The 25860-nt window shown below is 39.7% G+C and overlaps 1 protein-coding gene across 1 annotated transcript in view; it reads right to left on the bottom strand.

Moving 5' to 3' along the window:
* The window catches only part of LOC140734289 (uncharacterized protein C8orf48-like), a 121746-nt gene that overhangs the window by 13524 nt on the left and 82362 nt on the right, over positions 1-25860 (bottom strand). The window contains exon 5 of the mRNA XM_073058052.1: positions 11923-12155. Within this exon, the coding sequence (XP_072914153.1) occupies positions 11923-12155 (233 nt within the window). The remainder of the gene's footprint in view (positions 1-11922; positions 12156-25860) is intronic.

The following is a 25860-nucleotide window of genomic DNA, read 5'->3' as shown; positions in this document are numbered from 1 at the left end:
CGGGGTTTCAGTTCTATTCTTTCTGCCCAGTGCGCATGTGTGTAGCTCCCCCGCACTACACAGTGTACTTCAGTGGTCCCCAACCACCAGGCCATGAGGAAACGATATGAGTCAGCTGCACTTTTCCTCATTCCCTGTCATGCCCACTGTTGAACTTGAACCCACGCGAGGTCATCAGTCACCTTACGCAGTGACACCCTCGCGCCAGGGATCACTGCCCGCCTCGTGCAGCCGGCGGGAAATGCCATTGCTACTGGCCTGGAGCGTGGATAGATGGGCGCTGCCCCTAAACCTGTTTAGCACACTAAATGTTCGTGGGGAACTCAGTGCTAAAACATTCGCAGACAACCTAATTCAGGCTCAGGGTTTCATAAGTAGCAGAGCAGCTACCTTGCTGCGTTCCACTGAAAGTCATCCCTCGAGACAAACTTTTGTCGGCTGATAGATCCTACCTACCTACAAGGAGGGGCAGGCACGCGTCGTGTTGTACTCCTCGCTCGGTCGCTCTCTCTGGACTGCGACCGCCACGGCCCCGGTATGGGGACCTCCAGCCCTGACCTTCTTCTCACCCCATCCATGACCAGACGCACCTGGCCAAGGTGGTTGGTGGCGGGCGGGCGGGCGGGAGGCTGGAGTTCGGGCCCGGAGGCTGTCTAATGAGGCAATGAAGCCCTCAGAACTGCTTTGGCACCCTGAGTCCAAGCACTCTGCACTTAAAGACAAACCCGTTGAGTTTTTTGAGCAGAAAAAATGTGAGCAAGCAGGACAGAAGCTAAGTGCCGAGAGCCGCGAAAATTAAATTGCGGAATAGACTGGACCTAAGGAACTTGCTTCGAGTATCGTTGTATTCCAGCCGAGTTTAACACCCCCCCCCCCCCCCATTGGCCGGTCCGCAAGAATATTGTCAATATTAAACCAGTCTGCAGTGCAAATAAAAGGTGGGTACCCCTGGTGTTTATACAGTATTTCTACTTCCGGGTTGCAGGGTTTTACTTCCGGTCTTTTCTGCCCCGGTGCGCATGCGTGTAACTAATCGATCTGGGGTCGATCTTGCCTTTCACTAAGGCTGAGGTAGGGGATCTTGGGCTTCAAAAGGTTGGTGACCACTACTCTAGATGATGGAAAGGGCTTGGGGTGCTAGAAGGCAAGTCATTCACTATAGGATGCTCACCTTCTGACCTTCTGTTGTGGATGCAGTATTCATGTAGCTGGGCCAGGTGAGTTTCTGGTCAATGGACTGCAAAAGGTGCCTTCAGAAGTAGCAAACATTTTCTAGAATTTATTTCTGTGATCTGTTCATTTCATGAACTCAGGATTAACCAATGCAGAGTTTGAAACAAGCATTGCAAGACACAATGAATCAACAAAACAAAAAAGGTAAAGAAAAAATGATTGAGAGAAAATATTAAGGGAAAAAAGTAAAATAAAATTGAAGTCATGATGCTTTGCCACAAAAACCTTAGTTGAACAAAACAAGTTGAAAATAGTCTTTGGCTTTGAGCACTAAATGAAAATAAATCTCCAACATCCATTAAAATTTTAAGGATTGAGCAAGAATCAACATTTTAACATAATGATTCATTGTTGGTGCCCAAGAGGTTGATTGTTAGCAATTAACATATAACCACTTTAAAGGAAGTACTTAGAGTGTCAAGGTTTGACTTTCACTTGTGACTTTAGTGCTATTTTCTACAGCACAGGGACAGCATACTTGTTGAGCTCATAAACAAGAGAAAATCCACAGATGCTGGAAATCCGAACAACATCACACAAAATGCTGGAGGAACTCAGCAGGCCAGGCAGCATCTATGGGAAAAAAGTACAGTCGACGTTTCGGGCTGAAACCCTTAAGCAGGACTGGAGAAAAAGGCTGAGGAATAGCTTTGAAAGGTGGGGGGAGGGGAGAGAGAAACACCAGGCAACAGGTGAAACGTGGAGGAGGAGGGATGAAGCAAAGAATTAGAAAGTTGATTGGTGAGACGAAAGGCCATGGAAAAAAGAAAAGGTGGGGGGGTGGGGGGTAAGGAACACAAGAGGGAGGTGATGGGTGGGCAAGGGAATACAACAGAATAAGCAGGATCTCCCAGTAGCCACCCATTTTAATTCTACTTCCCATTCCCATCCGACATGTCCATCCATGGCCTTGTCCACTGTCAAGATAAAGTCACACTTACGTCAGAGGAACAACATCTTATATTCCATTTGGGTAGCCTCCAACCTGATGACATGAACATCAATTTCTCAAACTTCCAGTCATGCCTCCCCCCCCACCCCTTCTCCATTTCCCATCCCCCTTTCCCTCTCTCACCTTATCTCCTTGCCTGCCCATCACTTCCCTCCGGTGCTCCTCCCCCCTTTTTTTCTTTCTTCCATGGCCTTCTGTCCCCTTCACCAATCAACTTCCTAGCTCTTTGCTTCATCCCTCCCCCTCCAAGTGTCACCTATCACTTGGCGTTTCTCTCTCACTCCCCCCCCCCACCCCCCGCCACCTTTCAAATCTACTCTGCAGCCTTTTTTCTCCAGTCCTGCCGAAGGGTTTCGGCCCGAAACGTCAACTGTACATTTTTCCATAAATGCTGCCTGGCCTGCCAAGTTCCTCCATGTGCCATGTGCAGAAGTTCGCTGATGACACGGCCATAGTGGGGTGTGTCAGGAATGGACAGGAAGAGGAGTATAGGAAACTGATACAGGACTTTGTGATATGGTGCAACTCAAACTACCTGCGTCTTAGATGCATATCATATTTTTTACTGAGTTAAGTATTGTATGTAATTAGTTTTGCTACAACAAGTGTATGGGACATTGGAAAAAAGTTGAATTTCCCCATGGGGATGAATAAAGTATCTATCTATCTATCTATCTATCTATCATTTTGTGTGTGATACTTTTTGAGCTACTACCCATCCCAGAAAGCAACTTCCAGATCTTCACATTTAACCGCATATCTGCACTCACTTGTGATTTCGATCTGAATTCTGCATAGTTAACAAGGAGTATTATTTTCATTCATATTTCTATAACAAATTCAGTTCCAATTATTTTCTGTTGTGGAGTTGCCATTGAGGAACCATTATATGAAAACTTATTTATTTAAAAGTTAAGAGATTTTTAAAACAATCCTTCTTAGTTAAACACGGAATGCTTTCCTGCAGAGATGATTAAAGACCCAATTGACTTGATATTTATCCTTGGCTCTGAGCACTAAATGCCAGAGCATCAGTCACTAGTTGTATCCACCTCCATACATTTGGTTCCAAGTTTTAATAGATCTAATGTATGTGAGATAATTGATACTATCACACACATTGAATGCTAATGACTAAAGAGGAAACTCTTCACAAAAGTTCAGAGGAAAATTCATCAGATAATTTTAAAGCAAGAGTGACATTTGAATCATTTTAGAATTACTGTAGCAAAGAGTCAGGTGGAAATAGCACGATGAATGACCTGTTTTGAAGCTATAATCTGCTGTGGAATTGCGAAAGACCTTATTCAATCAACATTAGAGGGGATTGTAAAAGTACAAATAATGAAGGTTACACTTATCATTCTTCATTTAACATAATTTTTGAATATTTCTAAACACTAGCTCCAACAAAATAACTATCAATTGATTGTTGAGGTTTTAGTTATTTATGGCTTGAGTAGCATTTCACCAGTAGATTTTAATTATTAAGCTACACAACATTTAAAATTATATTACATTTTTCTTTCTGAATATCATTGCTAGTCATCAAGAATGTTCTCAAAAATAAATCTTCTCTTGCCTCATCTTAAATGAAGTAGCAGCGGTCAGCAATGTGAGAAACTCCAGACCAGGGTTTCTCAACTGGGGTTCCGCGAGAGTTCATGATTAAAAATAAACATTGTTTTTTTGAACTTTGCTCAATGCTTACACTTGCAATGGTGTGCAGTAACTGAACAGTTTTGTTAGAGGTCTCTCAGTTCAGTATGGCACTGTGCAGTAGAACCATGTTTATTTGGTTGAGTCCATTCTCAGTTTTTGACGTAAGATAGGGGAGGCTTTTGATAGTTGGTGAGTGCTATACTGCACAGAGAGCAGGATGTAGGTTGATAATTGGTGAGCGCTATATTGCACAGAGGGGAAGATGGTAGGTTGTTGAGGAGCGTGAAGTGTGTTTTCCAAGCATTGAGTGGACTCGCCCAACTTGGGCTGTGACATCAGCTTCTGCTTCCTGAATTATCTCCCCCAACTTACACTGGCATGCTGCCAACTGACTTATGGGAGCATACAAACTACCAATATAGTAGAAAATTAAGGGAAATTTTCATTTTAATGAAGGTTCAGTGTAGCGATTTGTGAAGAGTAGGTGTGAGATGGAAAAGGATGATTCCAGGCCTAGGCCTACGGACAATTCTGATAAGGTTAATGATGAAGAATTACAATTTTCTTAGTCATTTCACTGCACTAGTGCAAGAACGGACACACAAGAAAGTCCGTCTTTATAATGAAAGCTACTTATCAATGGGTTTTATATGGACTGGTGATCCAAGGTGTCCTATTCCATTGAGCCTAGTCTGTGGCAACAACTTACAAATGCAGCAATGGCTCCAGTGAAACTGAAAACACACTTAACTACAAATCACAGCCATACAACACGTAAAAGTGCTGATTATTTTAAACTACTATTGGAACCTCAAAATAAACAGATTAAAGTTTTTAAAAATAAAATCAGAGTCAGTAAAAAAAAACCTCAGGAAGCAAGTTATTTAGTAGCTTTAAGACCAGTTCACTTGAGAATGTTTAAAAAACTGAAAACCTGGACAGAGAGCACACCATTCTCCTGCTACTTACAGAAATCCAGTGGCTTAGCAGAGGAAGAGTTCTAAATAGGGTGTTTGGGCTGAAAGATGAATTGCAGGAGTACTTTCAAGAAAATAGTAGGCCAGATTTTGTTAAGTGTTTTGAAGATGAAGAATGACTGCAGAAACTAGCCTACTTATCAGACATTTTTCATCATATGAACCAGGTGAACAAGTCTCTGCAAGGCCCTGAAGAAAATGTTTTGACTTCAAGTGACAATATTTTTTGGATTTAAGAGGAAACTGAATCTTTGGAAATACTCGAGAGTGAGGAAGGAGATCAGAAAGTTTAGAGTCTTACTGAAAACCAACTGGAAAAACTGTAGAACAAAACTGAACAGGATTTTTCATCTCTTTCAACACAGTGTATGGCTGGGTGAGGGGCCCTTCTCTGAATTTCTGCTCAGCCTGAGAACTTGACTTTGAGAGAAGAGGAAGAACTTTGTAACCTGCACTCATTCAAGATGAGATTTATTGAACTGCCCCTAGCAAGATCTGGATTTCTTTGAAAGAGTATTCTGCCATTCATTGGAAAGCAATGAAAATTTTTCTGCAGTTTTCAACTTCTTACATACGTGAACAAGCATTTTCTTGTTTAACAAGTATCAAGAGCAAGGATAGAAATCTTCTCATTTCATTTGGAGCTGAAATCCATGTGAGCTTATCTCAAGTTGGACCCAGAATTGAGAAATTTATTATGTTTGCATTATCAGTTTTTAAAATTTTATGTAAGGAAAAGAAAGATGAATTTCAAGACAGATAAACTAAGCTTAACTGTTTTTCTCCCCCAAGAAAGGTTGGCTGAAAGTTCATTCTCTACTCAAAAGAGCAGTGACAATCATTTTTGGATTATTATGTCTACAATGTACTGATCACTTCAATGTACTGTAAGCTCTAGATGCAATAATTTTTATGCAGAAGTTTACTAAGTCCTGAAAACTATTTCAAGGGTTCCTCCAGGGTAAAAAGGTTGAGAAAGGCTGCTCCAGACAGTAAAAGGATAGCAACTTACGATTCTTAATCTTGAAAGTTAACTTGGGCCTTCAGAAAAGAAACACAGAAATGGCTAACAACTGTAGCACAGCTAATGATCCCATTCATTGTTGAAGAACTTGCAATAACTAACAGTTAAATTTTGTTTCTGCTACTGTTCATCAGTATATGATACACTGAAACAAAATCAGATTTATTATCACTGACATATGTCATATACTGCAGCAATACAGTGCAAAGCAAAAAAATTACAAGTTACAATAAAGAGGTTGGTAGGTAAAGTTAAAGAGAGGTAGCAAGTTTATGTGTTCTATTGAGGAAAAATAATTACGCACAGATGTCTCCCCCTAAAGACAGCCAAATCTATTAAAGTGAGGTACATTATAGTTGCAATCATTAACAATGGCTAAAAAATCTTGTCAGCCACATACAAAGTGGCATTGCTTCAAAGGATGCCTGGAAAAGACTGGTAAGAGGGAGGAAACACAAGGAAATCTGCAGATGCTGGAAATTCAAACAACTCACACAAAATGCTGGTGGAACACAGCAGGCCAGGCAGCATCTATAGGGAGAAGAGCTGTTGACGTTTTGGGCCGAAACCCTTCGTCAGGAGGGAGGAAGCTGCTTTTCCCAATCAGTAAACAACACATTCTCCAAACTGATTGCGCATCATATTTGAATGGATCAGTTTAAAATGGATCTGTTTAAAAGATTCTATTCAGTATTATGCTAGCTATGAAGGAAAAAGTTTAATAAGACAATGTTCTGCTCACAAATCACCTAGTTTCAACTTCCTTTTGCTTTCCTGCATTCAGAGCAGCTTATTTTACATTTTCTTAGCTGCTTCCGCTAAGAACATAGGAATGGGAATAGCTATTCAACTGCTAATTTATTCAACCTTTAGATTGTGGCTGATCTCTATGTTGCCTCCAGTTACTTGTTTCTACTGCACAATCTATTAATTCATATCAATAATCTATCAAAATTGCTAAACTGGTTCATTTTGCTTATCTCACAATCACTTGTCTCCTTTTCCCATACACCTCACATCTGCTAACAGGTTCTGAAAATGACTCACCAAGCTACCACTAAAACTCCCCCTTCTTTCTTGTAGGAAATACTAGATAACAAAGCAGGAGTCTGGTGTAATTTAAAGTTGCAGACATAAATATGATGTAATTATTGGAACTGTCATGTCATAGAGAAACTTCCACTTATTCATGTAATGTGGGTATCACTGACAATAGTGGAAGTTATTTTTCTGTCCTGTGTTTTCTTGAGCTGAGAAGCTATCAATGTATGAATAGAACTCTGTACCTGTAAACTCAGCTATTATTTTGCCATTAGTGATACATTTTCATTAATACTGCATCTATGGTGATAAAATTGTTAAATTACTTTATTATTGTCACATGCTGTACTGAGGTATAGTGGAAAACTTGTCTTGCATACTGCCCACCACACAGATCAATTCATTACACAGTACACGGTAAAACAATAACAGAGTGGAGAATGTCGTGCTATAGTACAGAGAATATGCAGTGCAGGTAGACAACAAGGTCACAAAGAAGTAGATGTGAGGCTGTGTCCATCTTATCGGAAACGTTCAGTAATCTTATAGAAGCTGTACTTGACCTTAGTGGTACATGCCTTCGTGTACATACTTTATCAATAAATAGGGTATCATCATTATGTGTCGTGTCGTATGACGTAGTCAATCATGGTCTCATGACCATGATTGTTCTTTGCAAATTTTTCTACATAAGTGGTTTGCCATTGCCTTCTTCTGGGAGGTGTCTTGGCTGGGTGACCCCAGCCATTATCAATGCTGTTCAGAAATTGTCTGTCTGGTGTCAGTGGTCACATAACCAGGACTTGTGATGTGCACCAGCTGTTCATATGACCTTCCAGCACCTGCTCCCATGGATTCATGCGACCCTGATCGGGGAGCTAAGCAGGTGCTACACTTTGACCTGCAGGCTAGTAAAGGAAAGAAGCACCTTACACCTCCCTTTGCTACAGACGTATCTCCACCTTGCCACCCATATAGGGTATGTACAAGTAGTAATCCTCAAATGCTTTGCCTTATGATAATGTGAACTGCATTTCCATTGACGTCATTAACAAAAATGTAGCACAATTAACAGGCCTTGCAATCCAATATCTTTTTTGGTAAAGCTATTTCCACTGAATTCAGCGCAATGATTGGAAAAGCAGATTACGATTTGGAATGACAGCAAAAGGAAAAAAGTTCCATATTTTATGACAACTGATTTTAGTTCACAACTGACCCGCACTAACAGTGAACTTCCATTAAATTGGTATGATGTTCAAATAATGTTGCATTCATATAAAGACCCGAGGAATACATTGCAGGGTGCTTTATTATGAAGTTGTTTGAATATTCTGATGTTTCAAGCAATAGCCTACCCCTGGGTCCAACAAAATGAACATTATTGATCTCTGGCTTTTCTCCCTAGTTGTGTGTTGCTGCATGTGGATAAGGGAGCCATGAAAATCAGTCTCACTGTCGGCTAAGCCTTTCTCCAATAACAGTTCTGAAGGCAAAGAGAAAATGAAACATGAAATTTTGGACATGGAAGTGGTGCAGTTCTTAGTGCTGCTGTTTCACAGCTCCAGAAATCTGGCTTTAATCCTGTCCTTCTTGTGTGGAGATTGCATATTTCCCAAAGGGATCCAGTATCCTCCCACATGGTAGGTTGATTGCTAAGTGTAAATTACCCCTTATGTACATGAGTGGCAGTAGAATTAGATGGGGTGGGAAAAGGAATTGATCAAGAATGGGAGAGGGAAATGGGATTAGCGTACCTATGTGTGCTTGAAGGCCTGTTTCTGTGTTATATAGAACTGAGTTCAATGGTCAATTATGACATCATTAATACATTATACATCTCCTATATCATATATATAATAAGTGTCTGTGGATGAAAATTGCTCCTTACTGGCTTTACAAAACACTTTGTGACAAAAATTCCAGAAGAGAACTGCTGAAATGAAATAGCTTTTAAGGCTGTTTTGTGGATGTGGTAAACCTTCGCTTATAGTTAAAATCCCAAAATTTACCAGCATCAGCGAGAGAATAAGGGAAACACTAAGACAAGTACTGGTAAGTGATCATACCTCTCATGATCTTATGCTGTGATTTAGCAAATAATAGTTGGCAGCTTATTAATTTTGGCACTCAATGGTTAAATATCCAGATCTGTATATTATTTTTTATTTATATACTTAATGTTATTAAAACTAATGTTAGTTTATATCTTAATTCACATGCTACTAGAACACTTATTATATTGTTTTGTAAAGTCAAGAAATTTGTGGAAGGACATAAAATGTTCATTAAACCAAATACACTGACAAAGACCTCTATTCAGCCCCATGTATTTGCAAAAATGAACTGAATGTCTAACAGGTAAAGACTTCCTCTATTCATGGAAGAATGAAGGCTTGTTTATTGAAATGATTTGCAACACAGACACAAGAAAATAATCAGAGGGAAGTCTAACAGATCAAAACAAATATCACTAGCTTTTCAGAGTTGCAAACAGAAATTGTTTTCTTGGCTGGCACATGCTAGGTTCTGAATTTTCTGTGATGCATTGAAGAAAATTTCTCTGAATTTCATCAGTTTTTACTGATCTGGATTTGCTTCTTGGAATTCTGATCATTGACTTAACAGCAATCTCTATAAATAGACTGCCACTTCAGTTGCTTTTCTAAGCTGCATTGCAAATTTAATTGTTTTAAATCCCCACAAGAATGGTTCTGCAAGAGTGCCAAGGATGGAATGTAGGTATGATTTGCAATAATGTTTAATTACACTTTAGTAGATAATCCCACAAGAAAGGTGCATCGCAGCTGCACAGCTTGGTTTCCAATTTCAGTATTCCATTTATTGCAATGCACCAGGGCAAATTTAATCGTATGTAATTGCAAGATTGCTAAATACCAGTTTCATTTTTCTTTCCACCGAGATCTTCTTATAGCGGAAGTGCTTGTGATACTTGGCTGCCAGCTGATGAAGTGACAAAGAGGTTTGATTAAGGCTGATTATGTGGAATGCATAGTGAAACTAATGAATCAAAACCAATTAGAGTCAAGTTGGAAAGTGCCTATCACTATACTGCCATTTGCCACAGGGCAACCTTTAAAATTTAGCTAGAAAAATATCTACTTAGAGGTAACTTGCAGGGCTTATCCTGACCTAATGAAATGTCATATGCTGGATAAGTTCCACATTTGAACCTGTTTTGTTGATTTACTTAATCTTTGTTGAGGCAGCATGAAGTTGTCCTTGCTCTGATTACTAACTTGTGATTGTGGCTGAAAAATGGGCATTGTTGAATTTAGTGGCCTAATGTTAACTTTTTCCCTCTCTCCCAATAGTGTGGGCAATGCAGTTAAGTTGGCCTTGGTGATTGGACATCATAACTTTCTTAATTTCAGGTACAGGAACAAACGGGAGTAAACTAAAGAGGAAAAGATAAGCCACAATAGCAGAACGTACACTCAATGGCCACACCTGACCATCAGATATATCTGTTTGTTAATGCAAATATCCAATCAGCCAATCATGTGGCAGCGACTCAATACATAAACACTTGCAGATATGGTCAAGATATTTATTTGACATTTAGACCAGACATCAGAATGGGGAAGAAATGTGATCTAGGTGACTTTGACTGTGGAATGATTGTTGGTGCCAGACTGAGTGATTTCAGTATCTCAGAAACTGCTGAACTTCTGGAGTTTTCATGCACAACAATTTCCAGAGAATGGTGCAAAAAACAAAAAACACCTAGTGAGTGACGGTTCTGTGGGCAATATTGCCTTGTTATTGAGAGAGGTCAGAGGAGAATGGCCAGACTAATTCAAGCTGACAGGAAGGCGACGGTAACACAAATAACCATGTGTTACAACAGTTGTGTGCAAAAGAGCATCTGCACAACACAAAGAAGCTTGAAGTGGATGGGCTACATCAGCAGAAGACCACCCTGGGTTCAATTCTATACCTCAGAAAGTGGCCACTAAGTATATAAACCATTTTGAATACAAGCTCGGGAAGTGCTGCAGTCATGCTCCCTTGGGTACCAAGCTGTAAAATCTGGCAGTAGTTAAGTTCCTGCCTGAAAATGCTTAGGGAAGCATGTTTCTGCTAGTCGCAGAAGGAAATCTCGGGCCTTTGTAACTTTGGTTTTATCACCTTCCTTCTGTCATGCAGCTTTACAGTTCCTCATCCCACTATAAGTCTGTTTACTTTGTCTAAAAGGATTTTTGTGGGACCCCTGTGTCAACTTGATCACACAATATTACATTTCAACTCCCACTTAGTGATAATAATATTGCTGTTGCCAGCTTTTGTTGGGTGTCAGATTAGTAATGAAAGCTAAAGCCGCTCCAGGTCATCCTGTGGTAGTTAAAACTTCTCCAGCTCACTCTCTGAAAGCCAAATGTTTCACTGCCTATTCCTGCTATTGAAAGCCGACATCGGAGCTCAGTGATGGTCAGAAATGAACCAGATATTTGACCCCTTTCCCAGAACAGATGAAATAACACCACTGATTACTTCTCCCTTAAACTCTCTTCACATTGTTGACACCAGCTCGAGCACTTCAATTGCAGCCACAGTTGAAGCTATCTAAAACAAATGAACTTAATTTTGTAAACAGAAGAGATTCTGCAGATGCTGGAAATCCAGAGCAACACAGAGAAAATGCTGAAGGAAGTAAGCAAGTCAGGCAGCATCTATAGATATGAATAAATTGAAGTTTACATTCTGACTTCTCCCTTCCTTTCCAGTCTTGATGAAGGGTCTTGGCCTGAAACGTCAACTGTTTATTTATTTCAATAGACGTTTCTTGACCTAACGAGTTCCTCCAGCATTTTGTGTGTGTTGCTCTGAATGTGATTTTGTGCAAGATATGGATAATCCCTATTGTTTCAACAAGAGAGGAACAATGTCAATTATAACTAAATTAACTTGCTTAATGCATTTTAGCCCTAAATCCAATGTCTTCTATTCTCAACTCACTGCAACCAATACATGAACACACAATGGGTTGAAATAATAAATAGCACTAATACCTGCTTGACCGTCTCTGTGATGTACTTGAGCCTTACTCGATTTATCAGATGCTGGGGCACTATGCAGTTTTGCTGAGGAGCAGTTTCTCTTCCCAATGGCTTGGTCAAATGTTGCATTCCATACTTATTAGGCTCTGATTGCTCCTGTTGAATGCGCTGTTGAATCTGATCAATTTTCATGCTGCAGTATTTCTGCACAGGTGCTGACTCTACTAGGATTGGCTGAATAGACTCTGTAGAAAAAAGTAGTTCAAAATAAATTGTACATGGAGAGAAAATTCACGGGTAAAAAGTTCACAAAATCAAAAGCCACTGTGGTGATGAAATTAGTTTTGCTTCACATAAACTTACCAACTCCTCCTACGCAAATGCAGTATAACATCCTTTATTGAAACTAGCCACAGTTCTAAATGCCTCGGTTGGCTTAAGTTATTCTCCCAAATTACAGTCCATGAATCTTGTGAGCATAATGCTTTACAGAATCCTACTACATTCATTACTATTCCATATTGTAAGAACTTACATTTATCATTAGAGCTACATTAATGCATAACATAAAACATCTCTAAATTATCCATCATTTGCCAAAGATGATTATATTCTGGAACACAATAGGATCTCTCGAGTAGGTGAGCATCCTCCATAGTTTGAACGCTTGTGCTAATTTTTGCATTATCCACAAACTTCTGTTTCATTTCTTGGGAGTGTCTAAATCATTAATAAGAATAATATTAGAGCCCTTAATATTGATTTTTCAAGAAAGCACTGAAACCTGGTTTACAAGTTGATCAAAATTCACTGACTGAATGATGAAGGATAGCAAATAGTTATCAATCTCAATTTAGATTATCACTATACTTCCAATGTTTTATTTTATAGAAAAGCCATTGTTAGGTCACCTAAATACCCTACGTTGAAGAAAATTGGTTAAACATTACTTTTTGCATGAAACTGTGTTGAACACCATTAATTTGTTTGTATGTAATCATACATGGCATCCATAATTATACAATTGAGCTTTTCACCTAGGCCCAAGTGAGTGAGTGAGTGGGCCAACAATTAGTTAGATAGATAGATAGATAGATAGATAGATAGATAGATACTTTATTCATCCCCATGGGGAAATTCAACATTTTTTCCAATGTCCCATACACTTGTTGTAGCAAAACTAATTACATACAATACTTACCTCAGTAAAAATATGATATGCATCTAAATCACTCTCTCAAAAAGCATTAATAATAGCTTTTAAAAAGTTCTTAAGTAGTTTACTTAAATACATTAAATACAATCAACCCCGGCACTTTAACATATCTTACTCCTGGCGGTTGAATTGTAAAGCCTAATGGCATTGGGGAGTATTGACCTCTTCATCCTGTCTGAGGAGCATTGCATCGATAGCAACCTGTCGCTGAAACTGCTTCTCTGTCTCTGGATAGTACTATGTAGAGGATGTTCAGGGTTTTCCATAATTGACCGTAGCCTACTCAGCGCCCTTCGCTCAGCTACCGATGTTATACTCTCCAGGTCTTTGCCCACGACAGAGCCCGCCTTCCTTACCAGCTTATTAAGACGTGAGGCGTCCCTCTTCTTAATGCTTAAGGTTTTTAAACCTTAAATTAAATGTGCCACAGTATCTTCTTTAGAATGTTCCTTAATTTAACAAACACAATATTCTTATCTATAGTAAATAATTAGATTACTAACATCATCATAAAATGCTGTCAAGTTGAACACCATGTTTTAGAGAGAAGGCCAATATAAACTTATATGACAATCATGATGACATATATTTGGGAATCATTTGTAACTTGTCCTTCCGTATTATTCAATAACCCAGTATGATTTTGATGGTACTTCAGTTCTTGGATTAGCAGATTATCCCATTAATCTCATTTGAATGTCCATTTCCCAGCCTTTAGCCATATGAATGCAACTATAACACTAAAAAGTAACTCATTCTATATAAAACACTTTAGGATATAATTTAAAAATGGCATAAGTCAGTTATCAAGATTTTTTTAAAAGCTGCATCACCTTCAAATCAATAAATTAAACTTTGCAATGTATATTAAACTAAGAAAAAGCTTGTGTGTTTATATTGCACCCTTCATAATCTAGGAAATCCCAAAACACTGGAGAAATTACACACTTTTAACTTGTCAGTATTGTAATTCATGGAAACACAATAATTTATACACAGCAACATGCACAAACTGCCGGAGGAACTCAGCAGGCCAGGCAGCATCTATGGAAAAAAGTACAGTTGACATTTATACACAGCAAGGTCTGACTAACAGCAAAGAGATAAATGACTGGAGCTTGAGCTGCATTTTTTTACATGTTGTATTTTTCAATTTTTCCATCAAAATGTTTTATCAGCAGGAACCATGATCATTTTTATATGATCTTATGAAAAATAAAAATAGTTTATGTTTAGGGTGGCAGGGTGGAGATACCAGAGGAGCTGTAAAGGTCTCCTTCCTTCTGCTAGCTAACACATCACCCTCGGGAAAGGAGTTGCACCTGCTTAGTCCATATCCACCCCCCACCCTTGATCAGGGTCATGTGAAGTCATGGGAGAAAGTGGTTGATGGTCATATGAGCAGTTGGTGTATATCACAAGTCCTGGTTATTTGACCACTGACGACATGCAGCCAATCTCCGAAAAATATATTTATAATGGCTGGGGTCACCCATCTTGTAAAGACACTGCCCAAAAGGAGGCAATGGGAAACCTCTTCCATAGAAAAATTTGCCAAGAACAATCATGATCATGGAAAGACCATGATCGCTCACGTTATACAACACAGTACATAACAAACAAATGAATGATGTTTTGGAATTAAAATCTTTTCTTTTTTTATATTAAGTCACTTCCTGTGTTTTGATAGTTAGGTTTCATTTGAAAAATTAAAACCATGTCCTTAGAAGCAATATTTCTTAATGGTTGACAGCAGAGATTTTGCAGATGCTGGAAATTCAGAGTAACACATACAAAATACTCGAGGAACTCAGCAGATCAGGCAGCACCTCTGGAAAGGAATAAACAGTCAGCGTTTCAGGCCAGGAGCCTTCACTAGTCTTGATGAAGGGTCTCAGGTCGAAACAGCGACTGTTTATTCCTATCCATAGATGCTGCCTGACCCACTGGGTTCCTCCAACATTTTGCATGTGTTATTTCTTAACGGTTGATTCTGGATACATTGCATCAGTTTACTTTACTGATGGGAAAGTCTGCTGGTTTGATAGTCCCATATAAAGATCCTGTAGAGATCTTGAACAAGTTAACAATTGATGCCTATAGCTATAGAGCAGGGGTTCCCAACCTTTTTTATGCCATAAACCCCTACCATTAACCGCAGGGTCCGTAGACCCCAGGTTGGGAACCTCTGCGAGGGTGAAAGAAATAGATGGGAATCACACACTACTCTGCAGTGACATCTGCTGGAAAGTTCAGGTGCAATCATTGGCCTCGATTTTGTTGGTGCATGCCAGTAACACCATTCAGAAATGTAGATATTTGCCCATTTCAATGACAGCAATTCATATGAAGATAAGCAAGAGTAGGCCAATTAGCCTGTCAAGGTTGCTCCACGATTCAATAAGATATTAACTGGTCCAATCTTCACCTCTATACCACTCTCTCCATTGACTCCCTTGTTCAACTGTGTTAATTTCTGCCTTAAATATATTCACTACCTCTGTATCCGCTGATAACTGAGAGGAGAAATCCCTCTTCATCATCTTAAATGGGCAACACCTTACTCTGCAACTATGCTCCTTTTCCAGATACACCCTAAAAGAAATATCATTTCAGTCTCTACTCTTATCAAGCCCTCTCATGGGCACCACAATGGTACAGTGGTTAGCACGAAGCTACTACAGCTCAGAGCAGCGGAGTTCACAGTTCAATGCCAGCAGCCTTCCTGTGTATGTCCTCCCTGTGGAATGCACGGGCTTTCTCCAGTTTCCTCCCATAGTCCATGACGTACCAGGTAGATCACCTAAGCTGAGGTGGGGCTTTGCTCGCTTTCAAAGTTGACATGGGGAATTTCAGAATAGGTGAATTAGTTCAGTGCACCACTCAAGGTTGTGAGGGGTACAGATAGGGTAAATGCAAGCAGGTTTTTTCCACTGAGGTTGGGTAAGACCAGAACTAGAGGTCATGGGTTAATGGGAGGTAAAATGCTTAAGGGGAACGTGAGGCAAGAAGTCTTTAGAGGGAGGTGAGATTGAAAGTGATGAATGCAGGTTCAATTTCTGCATTTAAGAGAAGTTTGGATAAGTACTTGGATGGGAGGGAAATGGAGGGCAATAGTCCAGGTGCAGGTGAATAGAACTAGGCAAAATAACAGTTCACAAGGACTAGACGGGCGAAACAGCCTGTTTCTTTGCTGTAGTTCTCTATGACTCTAAGTTTTATGATTTCAATGGAATCTGGGATACATCAGGCTCATATGAAAGGAGAAATGCAGGGAGCCTTCATATGACTAAAAGGATATCCCAATGTACTTTAGAACCAATAAAGTATTGTTGGGATGTAGTTACTATGGGAAGCACCACAGCCATTTATAGAAAAAATATCTCACAAACAGCAACATGATAATAACTGGATACTTTTTTCCATTAAGATTGTTATTTTTTCAGGACATAAGGCATAACTAACAACTCTGACATAGAGTCAGAGAGTGTCAAATCTTTGTGGGTGGAGTTAAGAAACTGCAAGGATAGATAAAAATCATTATGGGAATCATATATAGACCTCCAAATAGTAGCCAAGATGTGGGATTGAAAATGCAAAGGGAGCTGGAAAGGCCATGTAATAAGGGTAATGTCACAATTGTAATGGGGGACTTCAATATGCGAGGGGATTGGGAAAATCAGGTTGGTGTTGGATTGCAAGAGAAGGAATTTGTTGAATGCCTACGAGATGGCTTTTCAGAGCAGCTTGTGCTTGAGCCTACTCAGGGAAAAGCTATCTTAGATTGGGTGTGGTGGAATAACCCAGATTTTATTAGTCAGCTTAACGTAAAGGAACCTTAGGAGGCAGTGAAAATAATATGATTGAATTCATATTGCAATTTGAGAGGGAGAAGCACAACTCACAAGTATTAGTATCGCAAAGGAATACAGAGGCATGAGAGAGGAGCTGGCCCTGGTGATTGGAAAGGGATACTGGCGGGGATAACAGCAGAACAGAGGTAGCTGAAGTTTCTGGGAATAGTTCACAAGGCACAGGATAGATATGTCCCAGAAAGAAGTTCTCAAATGGCAGGGCTGGGCAACCATGGCTGACAAGGGAAGTTACGGACTGCATAAAAGCCAAGGGAAGGGCATATAAGGTAACAAAAATGAATGGGAATTTGGATGATTGGAAAGTTTTTAAAATCCAACAAAAGGCAACTATAAAAGCTATAAGGGAAAGGATTAAATATGAGGGCAAACTAGCCGATAATATAAAGCAGGATACTGTTTTTCAGTTATATAAAGAATAAAAGGAAGGTGAGAGTTGATATTGTACCACTGGGAAATGATGCTGGTCAGGTAGTAATGGGGGATAAAGAAATGGCAGATGAACTTAATAAGTATTTTGCTTCAGTCTCTACTGTGGAAGACACTAGTTACATGCCAGAAGTCCGTGAGTTTCAGGGTGCAGGAGTGAGTACCATTGCCATTTCACAGGAAAATGTCCTGGGCAAACTGAAAAGTCTTAAGGTGAATAAGTCACCTGGGCCAGATGGACTACATCCCAGAGTATTGAAAAGAGGTTGCTGAAGAGATAACGGATGCATTGGTCATGGTCTTTCAAGAAATCACTTGATTCTGGCATGGTTCCAGAGGACTGGAAAATTGCAAGTATCACCCCACTCTTTAAGAAGGGAGGAAAACAAAAGAGAGGAAATTATAGGCAGTTAGCCAAACCTCAGTGACTGGGAAAGTGTTGGAGTTCAGTATTAAGGACGAGGTTTCAGGATACTTGGAGACTAATGATAAAATAAGTCAAAGTCAGCATGCTTTCTGTAAAGGGAAATCTTGCCTGACAAATCTGTTCGAATTCTTCAAGGAAGTATCAAGCAGGGTGGACAAAGGAGAGGCAGGGAATGTCAATTACCTAGATTTTCAGAAGGCATTTGATAAGATGCCTCACATGAGGCTACTTAACAAGATAAAATCCCACAGTGTCACAGGAAATATACTGCCATGGATAGAGGAATGGCTGACAAGCAGGAGGCAGCAAGTGGGAATAGAGTGGGCCTTTTCTGGTTGGCTGCCAGTGACTAGTGGTGTTTCTCAGGGGTCAATATTGGGACCGCTACTTTTCACATTGTTTGTCTGTGATTTAAATATTGTAATTGACAACTTTGTGACAAAGTTTGCAGATGATACGAAGATAGGCGGAAGGTAGTGCTGAGGAAGCAATGTGATTGCAGAAGGACTTAGACAAATTGGAAGAATGGGCAAAAAAGTGGCAGATGGAATGCAGTGTTGGGGAATGTATGATAACGCATTTTAGTAAAAGGAACAATAGTGAACAACTATTATATAAATGAGGAGAAGATTCAAATATCACTGGTGCAGAGGGATTTAGGAGTCCTTGTGCAAGACTCCCAGAAGGTTAATCCACAGGTTAAGTCTGTGGCAAAGAAGGCAAATGTAATGTTGGCATTTATTTCAAGAGGAACAGAATATAAAAACAAGGAGATCATGCTGAAGCTTTATAAGACAATAATCATACCACACTTGGAGTATTGTCAACAATTTTGGGCCTCCTATCTCAGAAAGGATGTATTGTCATCGGAGAGAGTCCAGAGGAGATTCACGAGGATTATTCTGGAAATGAAGGGGTTAACATTTGAGGAGTGTGGGCAGCTTTGGGCCTGTACTCACTGGAATTTAGAAGAATGCTTGGGGATCTCATTGAAACCCACTGAATGTTGAAAGGACCAGATAAGCTGGATATGGAGAGGATTTTCCCTCTGGTGGGGATATCCAGAACTAGAGGGCACAGCCTCAAAATTGAAGGGCAGACTTTTAAAACAGAAGTAAAGAGGTATTTTTTTTAGCAGAGAATGGTGAATCTGTGGAATGCTCTGCCATAGACTATGGTGCAAGCCAAATCCATGGGTATACTTAAAGCAGAACTTGATAGATTTCTGTTTGGTTGGGTCATCAAGGGATATAGTGAGAGGGCAGGTGTATGGGGTTGAATGGGATCTGGGATCAGCCAAGATGAAATGGCGAAGCGGACTCAATAGACTGAATGGCCTAATTTTACTACTGTGTCTTATGGTCTTCTGGTCTAACTCTTTGAAATGCTTCAGTATTCTTGAGAAAGTGCAAAAGATCAATTTAACCAGTTAACTCCAAGTGTGCTTACTTCCTTAGAAATGAACAGGAGTATCAACCCATATTTTAAAATTCAGGTCTCTGGAATGATGCAACTGTTGTATTCCTTGCACAAGTATATTCCTGTCAAAAATAAGTGATATTACATAGAAAAACAGTTTATGATAAGTGTAGAACAAAAATCAATGTGGAAGGATTTCATAGTATAATCGCATCTGAAATGAAACCCAGTCCTAGCTAAAGCAGAAATAAAGTAACTGATAAGAGCAAATGAGATCCTACCATAAACTTTGTAATAGCTTGTGAATTAATCTTTATTCATAGCCTGTCAAATCTTAATGATATGAAGCAAGTCCCACTCATTTTGGTTTAATGATCTAAACAATTTCAATTCATCTCACATGCTCCAAAAATTAAACATACAGTGACTCCATATGGACATCCTTTAGAAACGATCATTAAAGAATCCCTTATTTTGACTATTATCAAGCAATCAAACTACATCTAGGTTTCTTCCAGTTAGAAATGAACCAAGCAAGTTTCATAATGGCACCAAACATAAGCTAGTCATCAGTGTTTTCTCTGCTGATCAAAACTTTTCAACCAGTTGACAAGCTACTTTCCTAAATGAGATGTAGAAACATTTCTGAAGTTATTTAGATGCAAAATATGAGGACAGAGCCCTTTGAAATTTTTACAAAATCTTGCATTTATAAAACACTTCACAGTGCAAATGAATGATTCAAAATGGTTTACTCTCTAGGTTTGTAAAAGATAAATTCAGATGATAAAAAATACTAGAAACAGACCTTATTTACATTGAATGATGACTACCTCCTATCTTAGGTACTCACTTTTTTTCAACACCATTTCAGATTGTCTCTATATGTATGCTCTCTGGTTCATTCAAAGAACTTTCAGATACGGGTCTTCAATTTGCTTTTTTTTTGCTCATTTAAGCTTGAGTCCCTTTAACTTTGGGTGGCGGGGTAGAGGTAAGTTTCTACCAAAGGAGGCGTAAGGCACTCCTTTCCGCTGGCCTGCAGGTTACTTTCATGCAAGACAGATATATTCCAAATGAGAAGAAATTTTCGAATGGAAGGGGGACTCTACCGTGGCTGACAAGTGAAGTCAGAGCCACAGTAAAAGCAAAAGAGAGGGCATACAAGGAAGCCAAAGCTAGTGTGAAGATAGAGGATTGGGAGCTTTTAAAAACTTGCAAAAGGAAACTGCGAAGGTCATTGGGAAGGAAAAGATGAGTTATGAAAGGAAGCTGGTGACTATATCAAAGAAGATACTAAAAGCTTTTTTAAGGAAATAAAGGGTAAATGAGAGTCAAAGGTAGATATAGGACTGATAGAAAATGATGCTGAAGGTATTGTAATGAGAGACACAAAGATGGCAGAGGAATTTAATGCGTATTTTGCATCAGTCTTCACAATGGAAGACATCTGCAGTGTACCGGACATGCAAGAGTGTCAGGGAAATTAAGGATGTGCAGTGAAAATTACAACTGAGAAGGTGCTCAGGAAGCTTAATGGTCTGAGGGTAGATAAATCTCCTGGATCTGATGGAATGCACCCTTGGGTTCTGAAATAACTGGAGAGATTGTGGAGGCATTAACAATGATCTTTCAAGAACTGATACATTCTGGCATTGTACCGGATGACTGGAAAATTGCAAATGTTATTCCGCAATTTAAGACGGGTGGGAGGCAGAAGAAAGGAAACTATGGACCAGTTAGCCTAACATCAATGGTTGGGAAGTTGTTGGAATCGATTATTAGGAGTGAAATTACAGAGCACCTGGAGGCACATGACAAGATAGGCCAAAGCCAGCATGGTTTCCTGAAAGGAAAATCCTGCCTGACTAACCTATTGCAATATTTTGAGGAAATTAGAAGTAGGGTAGACAAAGGAGATGCAGTGGATGTGGTGTACTTGGATTTCAGAAGGCCTTTGACAAGGTGCTGCATGTGAGGCTGCTTAGCAAGATAAGATCCCATGGATTTACACGAAAGTTACTAGCATGGCTGGAGCATTGGCTGATTGGCAGAAAGCAGAGAGTGGGAATAAAGGGATCCTATTCTGGCTGGCTGCCAGTTACCAGGGGTTGGTGTTGGAACCACTGTATTTTACGATGTATATCAATGAACTGGAGCATGGGGTTAATGGATTTGTGGATAAATTTGCCAATGATACAATGATAGGTGGAGGAGCAGGTAGTGTTGAGGAAACAGAGATCCTGCAGAGAGACTTAGATGGTTTAGGGGAAGTGGCAAATTAAATACAATGTTGGAAAGTGTATGGTCATTCACTTTGGTGGATGAAATAAACAGACAATTATCTAGATGTGGAGAGAATTCAAAATGCAAAGATGCAAAGGGACTCCAGTTTGAGTCAATGGTGAAGGTAGCGAATGCAATGTTGGCATTCACTTCTAAAGGTACAGAATGTAAGAGCAGGGATGTGAAATTGAGTCTCTATAAGGCACTCGTGAGACCACAGTTGGAGTATTCTGTGCAGTTTTGAGCTCCTTATTTTAGAAAGGATATTCTGACGTTGGAGAGGGTTCAGATAAGATTTATGAGAATGATTCCAGGAATGAAAGGGTTACCGTATGAGGAACGTCTGGAAGCTCTTGGGCTGTATTCCCTGAAGTTCAGGAGAATGATAGGAGAATCTCAAGAAAATGTTCTGAATTTTAAAAGGCCTAAACAGATTAGATATGGCAAAGTTAATTCCCATGGTAGGGAAGTCTAGGACAACAGGGCATGACTTCAGGATTGAAGTGTGTCCATTTAGAACAGAGATGCAGAAAAATTACTTTAGTCAGAGGGAGGCCAAGTCATTGGGTGTACTTAAGGCAGAGATAAATAGCTTCTTGATTAGCTGGAACATCAAAGGGTATGAGGAGAGGGCAGGGGAGTGGGGATGACTGGAAGAATTTGGATCACCCATGATTGAATGGCGGAGCAGACTCAATGGGTCAAATGACCTACTTGTGCCCCTATATCCTATGGTCTTATAATATTTTAGAAAAAAACTGTCAATTCAGATCAACCACGTCATTCACATGGAGCCAGACTGAAATGTATCCAACACCCTGAAAACACACTTTCTCTCATCCCCCTCCAATGTGTTTGACCTGATACAATGATCAACTGATCTACAGAGCTTTGCATCTTTCTCTTTTTAATTGCTTGGGGATCAAACTGTTCTAGCTAGTTCAGAACTTATTGCTTTATCTTTGAGATAATGGTGACAAATGCCTACCTGGTGGAAGTCCTTCTTCAGTGCTACTAGGAGGAAAGTTCCAGGTTTATTCACCCAACACCGTCAAAGGATTAGCAATACATTCCCAAATTAGGACAATGTTCAATTTGCAGGCAACAGTGTTCTCACATGCCTGCTGTGAATTTTCTTCTTTGCAGTCTAGATCATGGGTTTACAATAGCTTAGGCAAGTGACTTTAGTCCATTTTGTAGATGGTACACACTATGCATTCATAGTGAAAAGGATGAATGTTTAGGATGATGGATGTGATATGAATCAAGCAGGCTGCTTTGTCCCGGGCTGTATCAAGCTACTTGAGAGTTGTTGCTGTTACATTGCTCTAAGCGAGTAGTGAGTATTCTACCGCAATCTCAACTTGTGCCTTGTAGATGGTAGTTTAGTTGGGGTATCAAGAGGCAATTCAGTTGCTGCTGGATACCCAGTCTCTGGTCTTGCCTTTATGGCCACATCTGTTGCATGCTGGCCCAGCTGATCTTTGAGTCAATGGTGGCCTTCAGGCTACTGATGCCTTTTGTAATCTCAAAGGTAGGTGAAACACATTCTTCCTGGCAATGGTTATTGCTTGGCTGTTTTTGACATGAATACCATCAGCTACTTACCAACTCATAGCTGGATGTCACCTAGGTTGCGCTGCTTACAGGTATGGACTAGTTCATTTGTAGAGGACATACAGAAGTAATGAAATAATCAATAACCATCTCCACTTTTGAACTTACGATGGAAGGATGAACCACCTGAAGATGGCTAAGCCAAGAAAACTGCTCCATTAAACTCTTGGCAGTAGGATGCCAAGCCTGAGATGACTGCCTTCTAATCAACATAACAACTGTCCTTTGAAAAGAGTATGACCCCCAATATTGGAATGTGAATCCTTTTTTGCCTACTGACTTTGGTTTTACCAGGGCTCCTCGGTGCAGAAAAAAATGATACCTTTATTTCAGGGGTAGTCAATCTCACTTAACTTTATGAATTCAGCTCCTTGGAGCCTGTTTGGATAGAGCGGTTCAGCAAAAGCCTGTTTAGGCATCAGTAAGAAGGTTATTTTCCTTTATTCTGCTGATGACTGAAAGCAAACTGATTAGGCAGATTGTATTGTTCACACTTTTTGAGAACAGGACACACTTGGACTATGTTCCATGTTGTTGGGAAGAATTCATTGCTGTACTTGTACTGGAACAGCTTGGCTGGAGGTGCAGGTTGTTCTGGAGATGAGATTTTCATTACCTTAGCTGGAATGTTTTCCTGTCCCATGGCCTTTGCTGTATCCAATCCTTTCAACAGTTTCTTCCATATGAAGTAAATCTAATTGGCTCCAGAATGATTTCTGTAATGGTAGGGACCCGAGAGGATGATGAGATGGATCATTGACTCAACTGTTCTAACTGAACAAGGTTGCAAATGCTTCAGCTTTACCTTTAACACATTGTGTCCTGCTATCAAGAAGTTCTTGAAACTTCCTCCTCCTATTAGTTTTTAACTGTTCAGCACCATTCACCTGGATATGACAGGAGTGCAATGTTTAATCTGATCTGTTGGCAGTGAGATCTGTTGATTGCATGCCAGAAACAAGCGGTGTCTTTATACAAGTTGCTTCAGTGCAGTTGCAACATTGACGGTGTATTTTAAGTGTGTATTTTAATCGATCAATTATAATAATTCTGTTTTCAACTTGTCTGACTAACCGTAACTTGGCAATACAAGGGAATTATTTGTGTCTAATTTCAAGCTCCTTCAACTTAATCCTCAGTTAACTTTCCATGCTCTTAGTATTAAGTCATAGTTTCCAAAGGCAATATTTTACATTCATCAGCAAATTGTCCACTATTTTGACTACCAAAAATGAAAGGTACCTGGCCATTCACCCAACATGAGCACCAAACTTCAGATCATTGTGCAATTTCATTGTTCAGATCATCCAGCTATGAACAAAAGTTCATCCCACATACCCTTATCTTTTCTTGTCAAGTCTAAGATAATATTACACATGGAGTTATAGAGCAATACAGCACAGATCACCATCAGCATCACCAATACAGGCTCTTTGACCCGACAAATACATGCCACCCATGTTGCCCAAATTCCTGCTTTTGGCCCATTTCCCTCTAAACCTCTCCACTCTTCTGAAATTTCCTCCCACCAGTACAAATAAGTGAAGTAAATTTAGGTGTTTCACCACTATCTTCACGAAGGCATCCGGAGGGAGAAATGCTCATCTTGCTAGTAACACCATATATCATGAATGAATTTCTAAAAGCATATTCTGCTATTCAACCAAGGTTGAATTGGCTTAGTACCAGGAGCTAACAAGGACTATTATCCCAGTGAGATGAGTTATGGTGGCAGTGGCGATATGAAGTTTTCTGAGTTGGCTGTACCACTGCTACTAGCAGTGTGATGCTGATATTGGCAGGTCCAACATTTTCATTCAAGCAGCAGGTGCAAGTTAATGAGAATATCATCAAATTACTTCTGCACGGAGAAAAGCAACAACTTCAACATGCTCATGGAGAACATTTTAAAAAATCAATCAATAAGCTCCTCATATCCTCTGGCTGCTTTTGTTATTTATACTGTCAGTAGATTACAAGCAGGTAGTAATTAAATTTAGGCACAAAGAAGACTATCATATTTCAGACCAGTTAATGCACACTGAACTGTCCTGAATAGAGGACAATGTTGTTCATAGGCTAGAAATAGCAAATGAAATCAGTCTTAAAACCAAAATGGTTTGGTTTGAACCAGAATGGAATGAATGTCAAACAAGTCTCATAAGCTGTTTAGACTAATCCACTGAAAGAAACATAAAATAAAGAAATTAAAGATTCAGAATGGTCATAAACTGTAGTATAGCATATTAATTGAAATCATTGCCATTTTTCTCTACTTTAATTTAATATTTTGAGATTTCATCGCTTTTAAATTGTTCTCTCAAAGTAACTTGTAGTTTAGGGTGAAAAGAAGAACAATTGTATGGATCTTTAATTGAAAGACCCTAAGACCATAAGACATAGGAGTAGAATTAGGCCATTTGGCCGATCGAGTCTGCTCCGCTATTCAATCATGGCTGATGCTTCACCACTCCCCGGCTTTCTCCCCGTAACCTTTGATAACATGCTCAATCAAGAACTTAACAAGCTCTGCCTTAAATATACCCAATGCCCTGGCCTCCACAGCTGCCTGTAGTAATAAGTTCCACAAATTCACCACCCTCTGACTAAAGAAATTTCTCCACAACTCTGTTTTAAATGGAAGTCCCTCTATCCTGAGGCTGTGCCCTCTTGTCCTAGACTCC

The sequence above is a fragment of the Hemitrygon akajei genome, chromosome 10 (genome assembly GCF_048418815.1).
Source record: "Hemitrygon akajei chromosome 10, sHemAka1.3, whole genome shotgun sequence".
Lineage (NCBI taxonomy): Eukaryota > Metazoa > Chordata > Chondrichthyes > Myliobatiformes > Dasyatidae > Hemitrygon > Hemitrygon akajei.
This window is presented reverse-complemented; position numbering and strand designations above follow the sequence as displayed.